Source organism: Anoplophora glabripennis, unplaced genomic scaffold (genome assembly GCF_000390285.2).
Source record: "Anoplophora glabripennis isolate ALB-LARVAE unplaced genomic scaffold, Agla_2.0 scaffold46, whole genome shotgun sequence".
Lineage (NCBI taxonomy): Eukaryota > Metazoa > Arthropoda > Insecta > Coleoptera > Cerambycidae > Anoplophora > Anoplophora glabripennis.
The window spans coordinates 825,030-844,047 of NW_019416736.1; the positions used below are offsets into that span (position 1 = coordinate 825,030).

Below are 19,018 nucleotides of genomic sequence, written 5' to 3' on the forward strand. Positions count from 1 at the left end.
ATTAATCACACATCTGGAGCCAGATTTTCATAAATCAAGGTAAAAGATTCCACTCCGTCTAAAAATGTGACTTCGCTTAAAAAAATGACTTAAGGACTCTACACATGTAATGATGTGTAGTGTGATGTGCTTGTTTCCATGGGACAAGACAAAAAAGTTTCTACTTTATTCTTTCATTTATTTAGTCGTGCATGGGCTTATGGTTTTCCAATCAGATTTTTTTAACTACTATGCAGTTTTCCTATGGCATTTAGATGCTTTTATTTCTTAATAATTTTAAAGTTCAAGGAAAAGGACACATTACTGCCACACAGCACATCACTGCATCTGCTTATGCCTTCAATCTAAAAATGTGACTTTGCCGAAAAAATGCCGCCTACTCGGCCTAAAATTATGACTCTGCCTACAAATTTTACCTTGATTTATGAAAATCTGGCTCCAGATGTGTGATTAATGAAGGTGAGATCAACCAGCAATCCTTATGATGCCAAATTTTACTGAAATCGGTGGATTTCAAAAAAGTACACCCGCCATATTGGATCAGCCATCTTGAATTTTTACAATGTGAATTCATATTCGTAATCAGCGACCCAAAAAACCCCTTTATACAAAATCTGGTCAAAATCCGCTCAGAATTTGAAAATAGCGATTCCTGCTCGGTTTTTTGAGGTTAGAAAAAAAACCACACGTTCTAGCTCAATTCTGACAGTGGATTTGAATTCAGCAGAGTCTTTTACATAAAAATGTACTATTTGATGTGGAAATAAATTTTTTTCCAAATTTTCCCAGTAAATTTTCATCAATTTTCACTATTTTTCACAAGTTTTTTGAGGTTAGGAAAAAATTGTGACGTGATGGGCCAATTCTGACCCCAGATTCGTGTTCAGGAGGCCAAATTACTACGAAAAATATATGTCGCATAAAAAGTATACCCAACTTTTTTTTTTTGTGTGGCTGTGTAATTAAACAAGTTTCCTATCAACAGTACATGTGAGTAAATACCATAAATGAAAAAGTTATTAAAAAATAAGTGTGTCCTTCAAAATCGTCAAATAATGATGATTACACTATTGTTATCTTATTTACGTTTGTGTAATGAATAATAATTAAGGTGTGGTTTGGGTTCTGCGGAATTAAATTATTGTCCTAATTTGACAGGACGAAACGTTAAAAATGTGTATTTATGAATTTTCGAATAAATTTTTATTTATTTAAGTATATCGATATAAATACTGACAATTTAATCTAGATTTTAAAGCAAAATAAAATTATTTCCTATACGGAAACATTTTGACGTTAATAAAAAAAAAAACAAAATATTTAATAACATCAAAGATTTCTTGTGCACATTTTGTCAGTTACGTAAAAGATATTTTTTAGACAAAACTCTTTAGGCTCCTTTAGAGATTGGAATAAGTCTGAAAATGTTGGACTCACCGATTTCCCCAGTCTATTTTCTGTATGATTTTCAGCTTCAGCTCCCGCGTCTGGTCGTGGGTTAAAGTCCCTGAAACCAGTTGTCTGCGCCATTCCAAAAGGTCTCTCATAACCTTTCCCACAGTCTCGAATTTGTAATGGTTCCTTTCCTACAAAAGTATTCTTATTTATTTATCTAACCGAAAAATAATTGACTAGTTAAGATGTTATTACCATTTCATAATATAATTACAATTATTGTTCCTTTGATTCTCTACAAATATTCTTAAAAAGGTTGCAAAAGATTTCGAAGAATATGTACCAGTTTGTTAACTAGGTTGAGGTTGAGAAAACTAGGCAATGAATTTCGAATGACTTTATAGTTCCAACTATAACCTCTTACATATGTTTGGAATGTTTTTATCGTCTATTTTTATCAAATATCACTTCATTATACAGCAGAACCTCGAAAAAAGGCATGCCATTGCATTTCTGTGGAAAAAATTGTTGTATAGTTAATACATGGACATTTCAAGAGTAATAAAAGTCAAAATCGAGGTCAAAATTCAATTACTGCTAGATATTTGAGTCTATAAATATAAATATTTTGGTTATATGTATTAGGGTGGCCCAAAAAAAACGAATATTTTTTTCGTGTCTCTTGTGAAAATATGTTAGTTTATCATGTTTTAAGAGCCCCCTCAAAAAATCAGCTAAAAAAATTTTTTAGAGGTCGCTCAAGATTTTTAAAAATACTCAAAATTTTTTTTCTCGTTATCATTTTCTTGGTTGAAAAAATGTCAATTCTGAAAATTTCAAATCGATATTTTAATTTCTAAAGGTCACTCATAATTATTTTAACTTTCAAATAAATATTAACGAACTATAATATATTTATTTTTTATTGAATTTAATGATAAAAAAAATAGAAATAAATCACGAGACATTTAAATTTTAAAAAATTATAAATATTTGATAACTCACAGTGCGGTAGTAAATTTTGCCTGGAGGAATTTTTTGTCTCGTGATTTATTTCTATTCTTTTGTTCATCAAATTCAATAAAAAAAATATATTTGTTCGTTCATATTTATTTTTAGAGGTCGCTCGACAACATTTTAGGTACACTACTTTTAAAGTTAAAATAATTATGACTTTTAGAAATGAAAATATCGATTTGAAATTTTCAGTATCGAGATTTTTTTCAACCTAGAAAATTGTAGAATAACGAGAAAAAAAATTTAAAAAAAAGTCAATTTTTGACTGGAAATTTTTAAAAATCTTGAGCGACCTCTAGAAAAATTTTTTTGAGCTGGTTTTTTGAGGGGCCACCCTAATATGTATGTATTATTTTATAAGGAAATTCGTTTAGTATGATTTAAACAAATGTAGATATTTTTCATATAATAAAATATATTAACAATAATAACTTAAACAATTCAAATAAAGCAAGAACTTATATACAAAGTACCATAATTAAAAAAAGTGAAATGAAATCATTTTATACTTAAAACGATTTTGATATTGTGTTGTGCAAATACTGGTTTTATGGATTTTCAGAAAAATTCGTAAAATACTAGTAATTCTCAGACGATCAGCTTTTTTAGTTTTGCGGCATCGATACCTATTATTGAATATTGAAAAATGTGTGTTAGACGATTAATTGAAACAAAAAGTCTTATTCAAAGTGCACCCTTTTGTCAGATGTTCGTGATTGTTGATTTTTTAAATTTCTTAGATTTCTGCATATTGTCATAAAAAAAGTTATATTCTGTAGGCTCTACTCTTTTTACTAAATTGCAATTTAATTAAACTGATCGATTTATAGAAAACATTCACATTTTTAGGTGCAGAAAAGATACAAAGTTTGATTTCAGTTTCATTATAAAAACACAGTGATATTCAAATCAGAAACCCATAAGAATTTTAAAAGTCGAAAATGACTCCAGATTAGAGGTCAATCATCTCAAGGTCAAAGTTTAGTAAACCAGGGGTCATTTATCAATAATCTCAGGGACAAAGGTCATTTACACCGAGGTATCAAAGGTGAAGACCGGGAAGTCAATGGCAGTGTTTCCAGGTGAAGTTTTTGAAAGATTTTGACGTACTTCTAAGAGCTTTTCTGATTCGATATACTTAAAATGCTACTTTAATGGGTTTTGCTCAAGGTTTTGACAATTTTTACATATGTCATATGCGTTTTGACCAAATTTTAACGGATTTAAATAATTTTTAACTAATCTGAAATTATTTTGAAGTATTAAGTTGTATTTTAAAACTATTTTCATTCATTTTAATGCTACCGGAAGCCTTTTCCATGTAATTTAGACAATTTTGATGTCTTTTTTGAGAACTTTTATGTATTTTGAAACTGCTTGCAAGGCGATTATCATGTCTAGATGCAGTATCTATCTCAATTTTGAAGTTTACAGCGCACATAACTATCATTGTGTTTCAAAAATGACTAAAAAAATTGATGACATTTTTTTGTTCCCTTAATTTTTTCCAGTAATTTACATTATTTTATAATTTTGTGCTATTTTCCAAGGTCGAATTTTGTACGATAAAAATATTCCAATTAGTACTCGTATACGATCGAATAGCTTTCTTTATCATCTGTGTTTTTTCTTAAAAAATTACTAACTTACCACAAATATTTCCTTCCAAATCCTGCCCCATTCCCTCAACACAAGGGTCACCTCCCTAACTACCGGATCTTCGACTGGGACGACACTCTCAAAGAGTCCTTCGTTGTCCACTTTGCAGGGCTTCAAGTGTATGTAAGACTGAGGAAATATACCCTTGATGGCCCTGTTCTTCGTCGAAAACCCCCTGTACCACCCCTGGCATTCCTCAAGGATCTGGACGGTATCGCCTATCTCTAAAGGCAGGCCGAATTTGGTGTCGCCCTTCCAGTTATAGATGGCTGAAATAAAAGAAAGAGATTGTTTGATATGGGGAGATTTTTAAAATACAAGATATAGTTTCAAATTCAAAAGAAAGTATAAAATTACAGAAGCCATATAAAAATAATCCTACGTGAGTTGCTATAAGTGAAATTTTATATAAATTAGTACACAGACATCTATTGGCAATTACATGCGTTGGAGAGGTAGATTCTTCACTGATGTATAGTCGTTACGATATCAAGAACCGCATAAAACATTTAACTCATAAACTCTACGGAATCCATAGGTATCCAGAAAAATGTTGCCCTGTCTCGTCTAGATATTCTATATTCCGAGCTATATTCCTATTCCTATTTAGTTGACGATATTCTCGAATTTTTTGTAAATAATCATCCCGAAGTGCAACTATATGTCGTGATTCCATAATTACCATACGGTTGTCAAGTTTTTTATGTTTAAAACCGCATTGTAATACATGTCGTAAAGCATCTAAAGATTTATAATTATAATCAGGATAATCCCTTAATTTTTCTCAAATCATGTTTAAAGTATTATAAATTGTGCGCCGTATTACATCTCTGGTAAAATCGTCAATACTCGTTAATTTCGTATTTTTCCGTTTCCTCTTTGTACCGTGATTAATAACGTCTTCTTTAATTACGCGAGAAATTGACGTTTTTGATATCTTAGTTAATTCGCTAATCCGTTTCCTAATTTCTTTATCACAGTGTTCACATTTTCTCTTTTTAAACATTCATATATGTATGTTTAAAATAATACGTTGACTTTGTACGTGTAAATCTTTGAGTTTGTTTCGACGCTTTCGACAAAAACCGTCTCGACTATTTGGGGATTTTCCCGGGTTATTTCGTTATCTTCCATTTCAAAGGGTCTCCAAAAAGCTATGCTAAATTATTAGATAATTTTATATATATATATAATATTTAAATTAATCACTATTACCCTTTACTGGTTACGATATGAACAAATAATAATATTAATAATACGTATTACAACAACGCCAAGCACTGCTCTCTACGGCACTGGCAAAACCAAGTGAACAGCGTTCGACACTAAACTAATTATAGAATGCCATGCAAAAAATTATTTACGACCTAGTGGACCAATACAGGTTTGCTTTGACGACCAGCGTACCGTCATCGATTCTACATCAGGCGGACTGGTATACCAATACCGGACTCGCCCAATGGCTATTCGAATATAAATTACGAGACAGATAATGGGTAAAGCACGAGAAATTTCATATTATCAACTATTAATTGTAATGTAACAATTGTGATATTGTAACAACTATACTTTCGAAATTTCATGACGTTTTGACAAATAGAAGCCGAGTTATTACGTCTGATGTGACTGTTCAGTCAAAACATTAATTGAAATTCATGGAATTGGACTTGAGCATTTTATAAAGATCAATTTATCACATTTTGACCGAACATTTGGGCTTCCGAAAAGTGTGTGCTCAGTTTGCCGATGAAAGGAAAGAGTTTCATGGACGTAGAAGTCATCCAAAATAGATCGGTTTTGTAAAAAAAAACTTTCTGTTCTTATTTTTAAAAAGTCCTGTTTACTTTGGAACTCGCTTTGCATATAATACTTACAAAATAATGTTAACGAATAGCATAATTACTTGTTTGTTTGTCACGTTTCTTAAAATAATATTAAAGTGGATAAAATATGTTTTTATTCGACGACACTATTAACAAGGCTTATTAGTATGACTGACAGTTACTACAGGCAGTTTACACCCAAGTTGTGATCTTATGAACTCCGCAGGTGCAACGACAGTAAACTACAAGAAAAAAACGTTAACTGCACAATTCTTTCATGTTTCTTTATAAATGTAAGGTTTCCTTTGTTAACAAAATTGATATTTACTTTAAAACATAAATATTATTTAAAGGTAAATAGTTCATAATATTTTTAGCAAAGAGTATAACGATCAGATTATTTATAATTTGCTGTTATTTCTGAATGTTGGTGAACAAAAGATATATAAATCCTATACTTAGAACTACCTAAATTAGGAAATGTTATAATTCGTAATTTACCTAATTATTTTATAGTGAACTAGTTTCATAGAAATGCAGCACTTCCAATGTAGTTGTCACATGTTTTTGCAACATACATTTAAAAATGATAGGGAAAAAATTTTGCGGTATCAGAAAACTCACAAGAGTCATAATATTAAAAAGTCAACATTACCTGAAGATTAAATTATAGAGAACAATGCAGATCAAACGGAAAATTGCAAAGATGGAATTGGACATTTTTTGAAAAATTTACAGCTTGACCAAACATGTCGCCTGTCTCGGTTGACCCGCTTGGCACACCATTGAATTGCGGCTGTCTCTGACAGCCTTACTAATTACTCAATTAGTATATGTATATCAGTTGTAAGAAATGTTTTTGTAATGTGCAAGCGTTCGAAAATTACATAATCTGACGCAGGAATTCGAAATTCAATGATTCGAGTTTCTTTTATTACCTAAAATGACCAGGGCCGTCTTTAACTTATTGGAGGCCCTGGTAACTTTAGTATAATGGTCTCTATGACTATGACGGAGCATTATTTTATTAAAACAGACAAAAGAAGTAGATTTATTCAACTGTTATTTTTATTTCTTTACAGTCACATTAAACGAATAGGTAAATATAATATAATTCGAAAAAGTAACTCTTTTAGCATTGACTGTACGTAGATTAGGGCCCAATTAATCGCTGGCTCCTGGGCACTAACCACCAGGAAAAGAAGGGCCTGAAAATGATCGATATTTTAAAAAGTGATTAAATACATGTTACATTATTAATGATAATTTAAAATAAAAACAAAATGAAATGAGAAACGATCAATTCAAAATAAAGAAAAAAAATATCATCAAGCATATTTCAAAAAATATTCTTGGGAAGAATTTAAATTGTTTCTCGACTATGAGCACAACTGAAGTAGGCCAACAATTTTCATCCACTAAATATAACTTATAGAACATTTTTTTTACTAAAACAGGATTTCCTTCAATTTGCTCAATAAGCGAAGCACCCAGTGCATAATAATGCTGCGCTTTCGCCAAACAAGAAAGAATAATAAAGATGACGTTGCTATCATAAAATTTCAGTTGCCAATTATCAAATTATCTCTTGATATAATCTATTTTCTAATTTACACTCCCAAATTTGCTATCTTTTCATTGTGATTCACTGCATTTATTACACATTTTTTCTCTTATCATTTTTTCCACATAAATCGTCACTATCTAAACTTGCTGATAACTGATAAAGAAGATAAAAAAAATAATGATTCCTTATCTAGATACGTATTAGTTTTGAGGTTTGAAACTTGAGAAGGTACAGGAAATTTGGTGCTGAACAAAAATAATCCAATTAGCAAAGGGTTTACTACTTATTGAGATAAAATACCTCTAAAAACCAAGTTCTTATGCACCCTTTGTAAATTATTTTAAAATTGACTTTAATTTTAGGCTTATTTTTGCATTACGATATGTGTGTAATATTGCAATAATCATCATTACTGGCTTTAGAAATATAAATTATTGTTTACATCAAAGCGGAAACAAATTATATACTATGGTTAGACAGATAACATTGCTTGTGGTTGAAGATACTTAAATATCGTCATGTCTGTGCTTAAAATTCATGTGTATCATTAAACAAACAGATTAATACTAAAATCAATAGAATGAATTACATTCTATTAAAGTTTAATTAAATTACTCTAATTCCTCCTAATTTTGAAAGCTATACCTATAGAGATTAGTAAACAATTGTAATTTTCAAGAAAAATGGATTTTTCGCTCGATTTATGACCTCATGAATTTTATAAACCTACTTCCTACATCACCTGCTGCTAATATCCTTCATTTATAGTATAAAGTAGGTCATAGTTTTAAAATATTTAAATACGTTTATAAAACCCCGATAATCTTTATCTATAGTCTGTTTGGAAATGAAAGAGAGTAATAAAACCCCGAGATAAGAACCAGGTAATTATCGGGTAACACTAATGCTAACAAAAATGACAGGGATTGGAAAATCGACTACCTACAGACTTTTAAAGGAAACAAAAAATGAACAAGATACTGTAAATCCTCCAAAATCATCTACAGGGAGGTCAAAAGTCGTTATAGATGATTTCTTCAAAAATGTCATTCGCAGAAAAGTACACTCCTTTTATTTTAAAAAAGAAATACCAACGCTAAACAAAATTTTAAGTGAACTTTCAGAGGACAACGATTTGCCAAAAATCAGTAGAAGCAAATTATGGGCCGTTTTACGAGAGCTGAATTTTTGCTGGGAAAAGCAGAACAGGAAGTCAGTTCTTATCGATAAAGATGAAATTATTTGTTGGCGAAGATCCTACTTAAGATCAATTAGAAAATTCCGTGACGAAGGGAGGAATATTTATTATCTAGACGAAACTTGGATCAACGAGGGATATACTGTAACAAAAGTATGGCAAGATAAAAATGTAAAAAGTTTTCGACTAGCATTTTTGGATGGACTTTCAACAGGGTTCAAGGAACCTTCAGGTAAAGGGCGAAGATTAATAGTGACACATATAGGTAGTACCAGTGGTTTTGTAGATGGCGGTTTACATTTATTTGAATCTAAAAATACAGGTGACTATCACGAAGACATGAACGCAGATGTTTTCGAAGAGTATTTTACACAGATGTTGGATCTTATTCCTCCGGGGTCTGTAATTGTCATGGATAATGCCAGTTACCATTCACGGCAGACCGAGCGGACGCCTACGACTGCTTGGAGGAAAGCCGATATAATTCAATGGTTATCCGGAAAAAACATTTCTTTTGAAACAAATATGGTGAAAAAGGAACTTTTGACACTTGTCAATCTTAATAAAGATCAGAAAAAATATGTTATCGATGAAATGGCAACAAATCGCCAAATAACGGTACTACGGTTACCACCATATCACTGTGGACTTAACCCAATCGAATTAGTCTGGGCGCAGGTGAAAGGAGATGTAGCGCGAAATAATACGACGTTTAAATTAAGTGACGTGAAAATTTTGTTAAAAAATTCCTTGGAACGAGTAACTGCAGATAACTGGCAAAGATGTATATATCATGTACAAAAAGAAGAGGAGAAAATGTGGGAACTCGATAATTTAATTGACGTTACTGTGGAACCTATCGTTATCAATCTAGGAGACGAAGATAATTCATCAGAATATTCAGAGGATGAATTTTAATATACCTACTTTTTTTATTTTCTTTATTGTACATTTATACGAGTACAACACTACATTTACTCACCATAATTTGAATTTTCAAAATACATATATTTTTGTGTGGAATAAAAGTCTATTCATTAAATTTAAATAAATATTTTGATAATAATATTGAATAATTTTATTTGAATTACTAAAAACCCTCTTAACCCGGTTATGATGCTTAAAGTAGCCTCATGTTTTGAAATGCTGTTTTTATATTGTTTACTTACTAAGAGATATGGACCGAGAAATTGAAGCGGCATAGACAAAGACGGATTGTCGGGGATTAAATTTTAGCTACCTGCTACAATTTAGTACAGTCCGATCGCACAAAGTTTTTTTAAAAGTACACCTCATCCTATACCGACAATACATAATATAAAAATATTGAATATAAGCACCAGTACTACATTTATTTACGATTTGCATACATAATAAGCTTTTATTATTCTCTATCATTTCTAAACAGACTATAATCGAATTTTGATGGCGATATAAGTAAGTTTCCATTGTTTCTGCAAGGTCCAAAAATAATTGACAAATTTTAATGACTGAAACCTGAAATGCGCTTTATATTGGGAGTATTTGGAAAATCAAGCAAGGTTTAATTATTTCCTTCTCAGTTTTTCTTTTCGATAAACCGAAAAATAATTTCATCCAACGTGTAACAAAGGTTTTTATTTCATCAACGTTAAACTCAACTAACAAATTACATTTTGATACCGTCGTAAAAGATAAATTGGGGTTCTATCGACGGAAATTCCTTACGATGCCTATTATCAGGATTTAATAACGGCTTTTGTTGTTTTCAGTACAACCATCAGGTTCTTTTATAGTTCTGTTCTAACACCTGACGTGCCCCTATAATAGTTGACAATACAATCGTTTGGTATATCCGTTGACTTTATCGACTTCCGAGAAATTAGACAAAAGCTAGGCACGCTAACAATGGCTTGGATTGCTCGAAATTTTAATCGAATATTTTCATATTTCTGTTTTCAAAGTATTGACATAAAATGCGAAAAAATTATATACTAATTTATTTTTGGGACTGCTGCCTCGTGAGAGAATTTTGCTTCTAAAAAAAGTTGAATTTTTTTTTACGTATTATTATACAGGGTCGGAAATTTCCCACGGTTCATCGGCCGTTACGTGGGAGCGTTAAAGAAAATCAAATAAGATCCACTTCATATTTGTGGAAGGGCGAAATGGGCGGTGACTATTGGACGCCTTCATTATAGCCATCTTTCTCTATCGCACGGATTTCTATGACTTACTTTATCGCTCTCACGTAACGGCAGATGAACTATGGGGACATTCCGACCCTGTATGTTGTAATAATATTAATAACAACTGCTGACACGCTCCTTTTAGTTTATCAATAATATAGTTTGCAGAAAAGAAATTATCGACACACGTATAACATTAAATTTAAGTAGCACCAACTATTACGTAAATAATAGTTCAAAGTCTTGCGAATTGTATAAACAGTTTACGATTTAAATTAATCAACCGTCATGCAATAAAATAATTTTGTTGGTTAAATATTAAAATATTGTTACATTTTGATACGAATGTAGTGCTGTACTGCATTATGTATCAGCATGTTACATAATTTTAATAAAGTTTATAGCAATCAATAAATATCATTTATCGATAGGTACTGGAAAATTAATAATGGAAAAACAAAAATAACAAATCATTAAAAATTTACAATGCTTTCTAGGTATTCATATAATGTAATCGCGATAGGTAAGTCGATTACTATAGAACCATAAAATATCGATAATATTGATACACTCACAGCAACACCACAAACATAATTCGTAGAAAAATTTTCCAAAACATTTCATTTAAATTTGTAGTAGGTATTCACATTAATAAAGGTATTTGTATTTAAAAGAATGACTTTGCAAGAATTAGGTTTTATCTTTTTATATCTATAATTAAAATTCACTCAAAATTATGCTGTAAAAAAATACTATTTTTATAAATATCCCTAACGTTATTTTTCTTCTTATTAACTGTACTATCTATCTATCCATCTATCTATTTTGAAGACTAAATAATGTCAAAATAAATGTATAAAATGCTATCTACCTATATTTAGAATCAGCAAAAATTTTACTGAGAAAAATCTTTACTTGTTTCAAATGCATAAAATGCATCATTTTCTAGAAAAAAAAAGTAATTTTCATCTAGTGTCCATCAAAATTTTTAGATTTAAAAAAATTGTTAAAAAAAGGTTTGTCTTTCGAAACTCGAAAACCTGAACAAATAAAGCCGACTGAGACCGTCATTAAATTAGCACCAGAATGGTCTAAAACATCCCCATTTAACCGTTTTTCTATATTCGACACATATCCAAAAAGTAAAAGTACTGAGACTCCAGGTCCTCCGTGGTTTTTGTTTTCGACAAAGTTAATAACACTGCATTCAAAGCCAAGGTGTAGGGAGTAGAACGCGTTCATTTGTCCCAGTCAGTTGAGAACTGTTGTTGTAGTGGCGTGTTGAAATGAGTGCCGCTATTCCGAAAGGAGTGAGCTTCCCTCAATCGTGACTGATGAGAAATAATGGGCCCGAGAGGCAGCGGGAGATTTTTTTTGAAGGTGTCAGAAAGCTTATCCCTAGGCTCACAAAGTGCAATGAGGTTCAAGGGCGTCGAAAAATAGTGTTCAATGTATCTTTCTGTATTCGTAAATCTTCCAGGAATATACTACTGTTTCGATTTAAAAAAAATTGAGTACTCTTACTTTGTGGATATGCCTCACAGTTTCTGAGATCCACATACAGGGTGGGCCATTAGTGTGAGAAAGTAAAATAACTCCCTTGTTACTCATAGAAAAATATATATATATAAAAGTTATAGAAAATCAAGAAACTTAAACTACAAAATTAATTTGATACGTACAGGGCGATGAGTAAAAACGAGACACGCCAAAGATTACATTTTTTAAATGGAACACCCTGTATATTTTTAAACATATGTATTTACGAGAAAATTCCATATATGGCTATATCAACAGTTTATCATTTTAGTGCGGGGTTATTTTATAGAATACCACAAATAAATATTAACTAATAAAATTAACTCAAAATGGAATGATAAATTATGAACCAACAAGTTAACACAATGTGACAGTTTTTTCCAAAGCCATTTCGTGCGACCGAAAATAATAAAAATTAGGTTTTTCCAGAAATGTTGCTATATCTTGAAAACTAACAACTTTAGGTGTAGAACATACTTCATAAAAGTTGAAGTGGACTGATATGTGAATAAAATAGAACAATAAAATACAGGGTGTTCCATTTGAAAAATTTTAGAAAATCAAGTTTGAACTTTTTTAAAATGATCGTATTATAAAAATGCCCTGTATAAAATATCGACATTAACTAATATAGAAGTCTTTGCCTAACATTTGCCTATAAGTCTGTCAAATATTTTTGCTCTAAGTGTTAGTAGTTGAAAGTTAATACAACTTCTTCGAGGTCATGGTTTTTCCAAAATTCGAAGAATTTTCTACATAACTTGGCAACCCCACACTAAAATATTAAACTGTTTATATTGCCATATATAGAATTTTCTCAGAAATCCATATGTTTAAAAATATACAGGGTGTTCCATTTAAAAAATGTAATATTTGGTATGTCCCGTTTTTACTCATCGCCTTGTGTGTTTCAAATTAATTTTGTCCTTTAGGTTTTTTGATTCTGTAAAAATTTTATACAAACTTTTTTTCTGTATTATGAATAACAAGGGAGTTATTTTACTTTCTCACACTAATGGCCCACCTGTATATTCATCATCAAAATGGTCCATCCAGTATAAAAATGATTTTGGGGTATTGAGATTTTACATTTAAATAGACGTCATACATATTTTTAAGCGAGAAAATCTCGGCTTGATATACCTTGTTCAAGTCCTTGAAATACCTAGCTTGAAAATGTCACTTAAAAATGACTATTTATTTTGGAAAAATGTGACTTTAGTGGTCATTTTTTAAAAAAGTGATAAAAAGTGCATTTAAAATAGATTTAAAATAATACTATAATTAAACCATTAAGAAAATTATAGAATACATCTGAAATATTAGCTAAAAAATTGTTTGTCCTCATACCCGAGGTCTTAAAAAGACAAAATACAAATAACAACAGAAGATAAACAGCTGTAGAGGAAAAGATAAAAGGTTAACAAAAATTTGTACCCTATAAACCGACATCTTATTTCTAAGAACATCTTCGCAATAAATTCAATCATGGCATCAATATTATCAATATCATTCGTAAACATAACACCTATTAAGAGTGATTATTTTCAATTTTTATTCACGTTTCGGTAGTCCAAAATAGTTTTTATACATACATAAACTTATTAAAAATAATTCTCTCTTCCTTTTTTATATTTCAACTTCTATTAATTATGGCGAATAAAAAGTAAACAAGTCGATAGAATGTTAAAAAATGTTACTAAATACTGTTTTCATATAGTTATAAGATTCTTCTGAACTTTACACTGGCAATAAAAAAAAATTATGCACAGTACAAATGTTATATCCATGTGGAGTCTTCAGTGTCGTCTTGAAAACGAATCAAACAGGATTTTATTTATGCAAACAATGTTATTTATAAAATGTGCAAAGCAGTAGTGGTTTCGGACTTGTTTATTAGACGAAATGCAACTAAGCAAGTCGCACTTGGCATATTAAAACGATTAAGTAAACATAATATTCAGCTTTGACATATTTAAAAGTTGCCATTATTTTTAACGGGCGCATATGTATATAAGGAATTTAAAACAGCTACGACCGAACTGCTAATCCAGTTTGCAACAAGTAATTGTTCACACTTTCTATTTTGCAAAAATATACGTTACAGCAGACATTTCATGTTGTCAACAATGTGTTTAATTCATTAAACATGCATAAGAATTTTTTTTAACAAATCAGTACCTACCGATTATTTAAAAATTATGTTACTGTGGTTTCAAACGCCCTGTATATTATCCGGTATTCAAATAATTTAAATACGTTTCGGGCATAGAACTGAATATTTAAATTCCAGCACAAAGAATCTCCCATATAATAAAGTAGGTAAATATCCCCCCTATAGCTGGTTAAATATGGGGTGGTCGACCCCAACAATGAGGAAAATTTATCATTTGTATGTGTGTACATGCCCGCAGTTTTAATAAATGGCACTGCATCCGCAATAAAATATGGAAGTGCGATGTCCTTCTTGCCAGTGCGAAAATTTCTTATAGGAGGTACGTTGCACAGGTATGTGTACGAGTTAGCCACGTAAAAATTCCCAGGTCTGTTTCTCCTTTAATTTTCAAGATGTCGTACCAATCGTGACAGCAATTTGTAGATATTTTAGAGGTTTTCTAAAGTGATTGTTTAATTTAAAAGAAAGCAAACGATTGCGATAAAATGACGGCAGTTGAAAATTTATTTCTTCACGAGGATTTTCTTTAACGCACTGTATAAAAATTTATAAACGTTATCGAATAGGCCCTGAAACGAGTTTTAATCTGATATATGGGTCGATAGCTTTTGTTGCTATACAGGATCTTCAAAATTGGCTAATATTTATACTTATGATAATTTGCTGCTTCGAAAAATGCCTGAGATGGTTAAAATGCAGGAAAATTGCATAATTTACTCAATATGTACTAATTTATCGAAAAAATATCGAAAAGCTAGATTTTTTTGAAAAATGCTAAATTTTCACATTTTGATTTTATCATTTTTGGGGTTTATTAGAAAAGATATACAAAAATAGAAATACTTTCTAACGGGCATTTTTGCTATGTTTTCGAATATGGGATCAGATTTCTAATGCAACATTTCGTCTTGCAGCTATCATAATATTTTAAATACAAACCTATTATTGTAGTTTTATTTCTATTTGATTTTATCTCCTTAATTAGATAAATAAAAATATAAGTAAGTATAGTCCATCCAAAGTCAGTTGATGATGTATAAAAATGCCTAGCAATAAAATATTCAAAATGTCATGTAATAATATTAGTAAACAAAATATCCCTCTTATTTCTCCTTTTCGCAATTGTAATATGAATGATTAGTAGAAGGTGCCAATAACAAATTAAAATTACCTGAATCGCACCAAATTCCGCATTGCTGCACTGCACTGCTAGGAATTTTGTCGACAACTGAAATTTATGGCCGGTCGCCCAGTCCGGCTGTGTTTGTTTGCCGTTTGCTCGCGCGCGTATTCCTCAACTGGGCGACCAGACTTGTATATGGGTATGGCTAAATAAATATGGGAACAAGTTTTTCAAATATTTCAATGTCGAGTTCTTGCATAGCGGCCGAACCTGGTACATACTGCCTAACTCTGTGGTCTTCAATTGAAATCGGAGAGACTATACTTTAGTTCTTTTTAATTTTATATTCAAAAGTTTCCATACAAAAATGGTTTCATTAGATTTATTATTTTTTTAATTCGGCAGACTCCTGAATAAAATTTCAAATAAATATAAATAACCATCTAGAAACCTTTATTCGAAAATATTAATTTTCGTATTTTGCAGATTTTAGAAATGTAATCTTTGAAGAAACATCACTCTGACGATGAGTTTTCCTAGCCGAAACGTCATTAGACAGTAATATAATTACAAGATTGGACTCGAAAGAAAGTACAAAATATAGCGTGTGAAAATAATAATAGGTTTCTATCAAAATTGAATAGGATGATGCTGCTCAAAGATGAAATGTCGCAAAATATTCGAATAGAATGAGCAAAACTGACCAGAAGAGGTGTAACTTAATAACTGTTCTATCTCTGTCAATTTCCGAGAAAACAAACAAGAAAATAAAACTATCACCCAACAAAATAAACTTTCAACACTGGCCATTCTGTTGTACATACTCAATTGTTTTTTTTTTAATTAAACAGTTAGTTTAGAAATTGTCAGTGTTGCGAGAAACAACTACTCCGAGGCCCCTACCGGCATTGTATTATACTCGCAACACCTAGTGCAACAGCTAGGATCGTTCGTCAGTTTACGCACCAGGCACAGACCGGTTTCGGACTTACTAGTCCTCATCAGTGTGTCATAGGTGAGACAACTGACGAACGAACCAGCTGTTTTGCGTCGTATCGTCACGACAAGGAAATACATTGTACGCGTGAAGCAGGCGTGCACTTAGTTTAGAAAGCCTTGTTAAAACCTACTAATTGATGCATCTATTGATGCAATATCTTGATACAGGCTTGGGAAATTTTAAGTGGCGGACCCTGTAAACGGTTTTTAGGCACAAAATCTACTGAAGTTGCCTGGAAATTATGAGCAAAAAATTTAAACGGCGATTTAACTAATAGCAAGTTCCTATGACACTTGTTTAAAACCCAATATTAACGAAGTTACATAACCTCAAAACAATTAAGTATTTTTAAATACCATAACTGTATTTCAGTTAAGCGTTTTTTAAATGTAGTACACATATTAGATACGTATTGGGAACTGCACATACGAAAAAAAAAACAGAAAGTTAAAAAGTGTTTTTTCATACAATTCAATACGAACTATTGAAACAAAAATATGTCTGCATTGAAAAAATTTTATTGTAGAAAGTTATGGTATCGTTTTCAAAATTTTCGATGTCTTTTTGCAAAAATTTCTCGATATTACAAACAATTACAATAGATCTGAGAGTTCCACTGAGGTAGTAAAAGAATGGTCTACAACTTTGTCTATTTGACCATCTCCGAGATCCCAATCACTAAAATGGCCCACCTGTGCATTCAAGATTTAAAACATTTCCATAAATATTGCAAAAAATGCTGCACAGTTTTGGTAAAACTAATATTTGCCGAATTCAAACTATTTACCTACCATACTACTATAAAAATACTCATAGTTTCCGGACACCCTGTATAAGTATTTCAACTGGTACTGATTAACGAAGAAATTTACGCTTTAAGTACCTGCAAATGATTTTAAACTATTAAACTCATCTGCAGATTTGAAACTCGGTCAGTATGATTTTGCGAATGCATCTGGTAAACAAATGTTGAGGATGTCATAAATGTAAATGTAAATTTTCTCATGACACTTACAATACGTTATTTTTATAGTTTCATTATTTGCCTAACACTTCAACATGAACTGTATTCCAATTGTACATACATACAAAGTGCTAAATTATCAAAAGTAGCATTAAACAGAAGAATTTTAACTATGCGTCTATTAGAATATTGGATTTAAGATGTAAACTACTTTTTATTAATGAAGAATTAAAGATGATCATACAGTGTTGCCGCTGTGCCTTTATTAGTTCATATTTGTTAAAAAAATCCGAGTAAACAAATAATAAATGAAGATTCTTAACATACCAAAATCATTAACGTTGTAATTTTCATGTCACGTTAGATGTCATTTGATTGTAAATTTTATATTTGCGTTGATTATTAGAAACATAGGTAAATTTTTATATTTAAAGTACCGAGTAAAGTACCTACCAATCTCAAAATGACTGTTGTTTTTGTTGAATCAATTATAGTAACTTTATCTACAATGAAACATGTAGGCATTTAAAAACATACCTATAACATAGAAACAATATTAAACACATAATCATTAAATCAATCTAATTATTTACTGAAATAATATTTTTCTGCTGTCGCTATGTCGCTATAAAAATTGTTTATTTCCGATCACATTTTACCTAAAGAAGTGAAATAAGAGGTCGATAAAGTAACTTTACAGAGGTCTTACTTCAAAACTTGCATTAAAAATCAAGTAGGTATGTATCACAGTTCTGCCAAGACAACATTCCATTCGATATTGAAGAAGCGGCTGGTGTCGCCAGTGGTGAATTATTACCAATAGAATCCAGGAAGACATACGAAAAAGTACATATGTATATTAATTTTTCGAAGATGTTCTGTTAGCTTACTCAACTGAAAACTGAAACAGGTTCAATTCATCAAATGTATGGAGTATGTAATCAATGTTAAAAACAAATATCAATACCCCAGAACGTTGATATTAACAGATTTCCAAAATTAATAACGAGCGTTCAAATAAAAACGTGGTCGAAGTTGGCTCTGACACATTGGACGTAGGGAGTAGCTTATAGCGACCAACTTAACCTCATTTCTCAACGAGCTGTATAGCAGCTGTCAGTTTCAATAACGTTAATGACTATATAACTTTATTTTAAAGAATAATCGTGATAACAATAACAAACAATTAAAGGAGCTGCGGAAAGTGTCCCCCTCCTTGTTATAACAATAAATTAAAGCAGCTGCTGAAAGTGTCCCCCTCCTTGTTCCAAGCACTTTTCACACCTGTTCCTCAAAGAATTAAAGACATTTTCTAAGATGCTCGGGGTATTGTTAATTTCACGAATCTTGTCTATAAGTCGAGCCTGCAGATGGTTTAAATCAGGAATA

The 19,018-nt window shown here is 31.1% G+C and overlaps 1 protein-coding gene across 1 annotated transcript in view; it reads right to left on the reverse strand.

Moving 5' to 3' along the window:
- The window catches only part of LOC108904251 (dedicator of cytokinesis protein 3), a 79,359-nt gene that overhangs the window by 49,012 nt on the left and 11,329 nt on the right, over positions 1-19,018 (reverse strand). Inside the window, exons 2-3 of the mRNA XM_018706726.1 lie at positions 4,063-4,340; positions 1,438-1,586 (exon numbers count right to left, since the gene is read on the reverse strand). Coding sequence (XP_018562242.1) covers positions 1,438-1,586; positions 4,063-4,340 — 427 coding nt within the window. The remainder of the gene's footprint in view (positions 1-1,437; positions 1,587-4,062; positions 4,341-19,018) is intronic.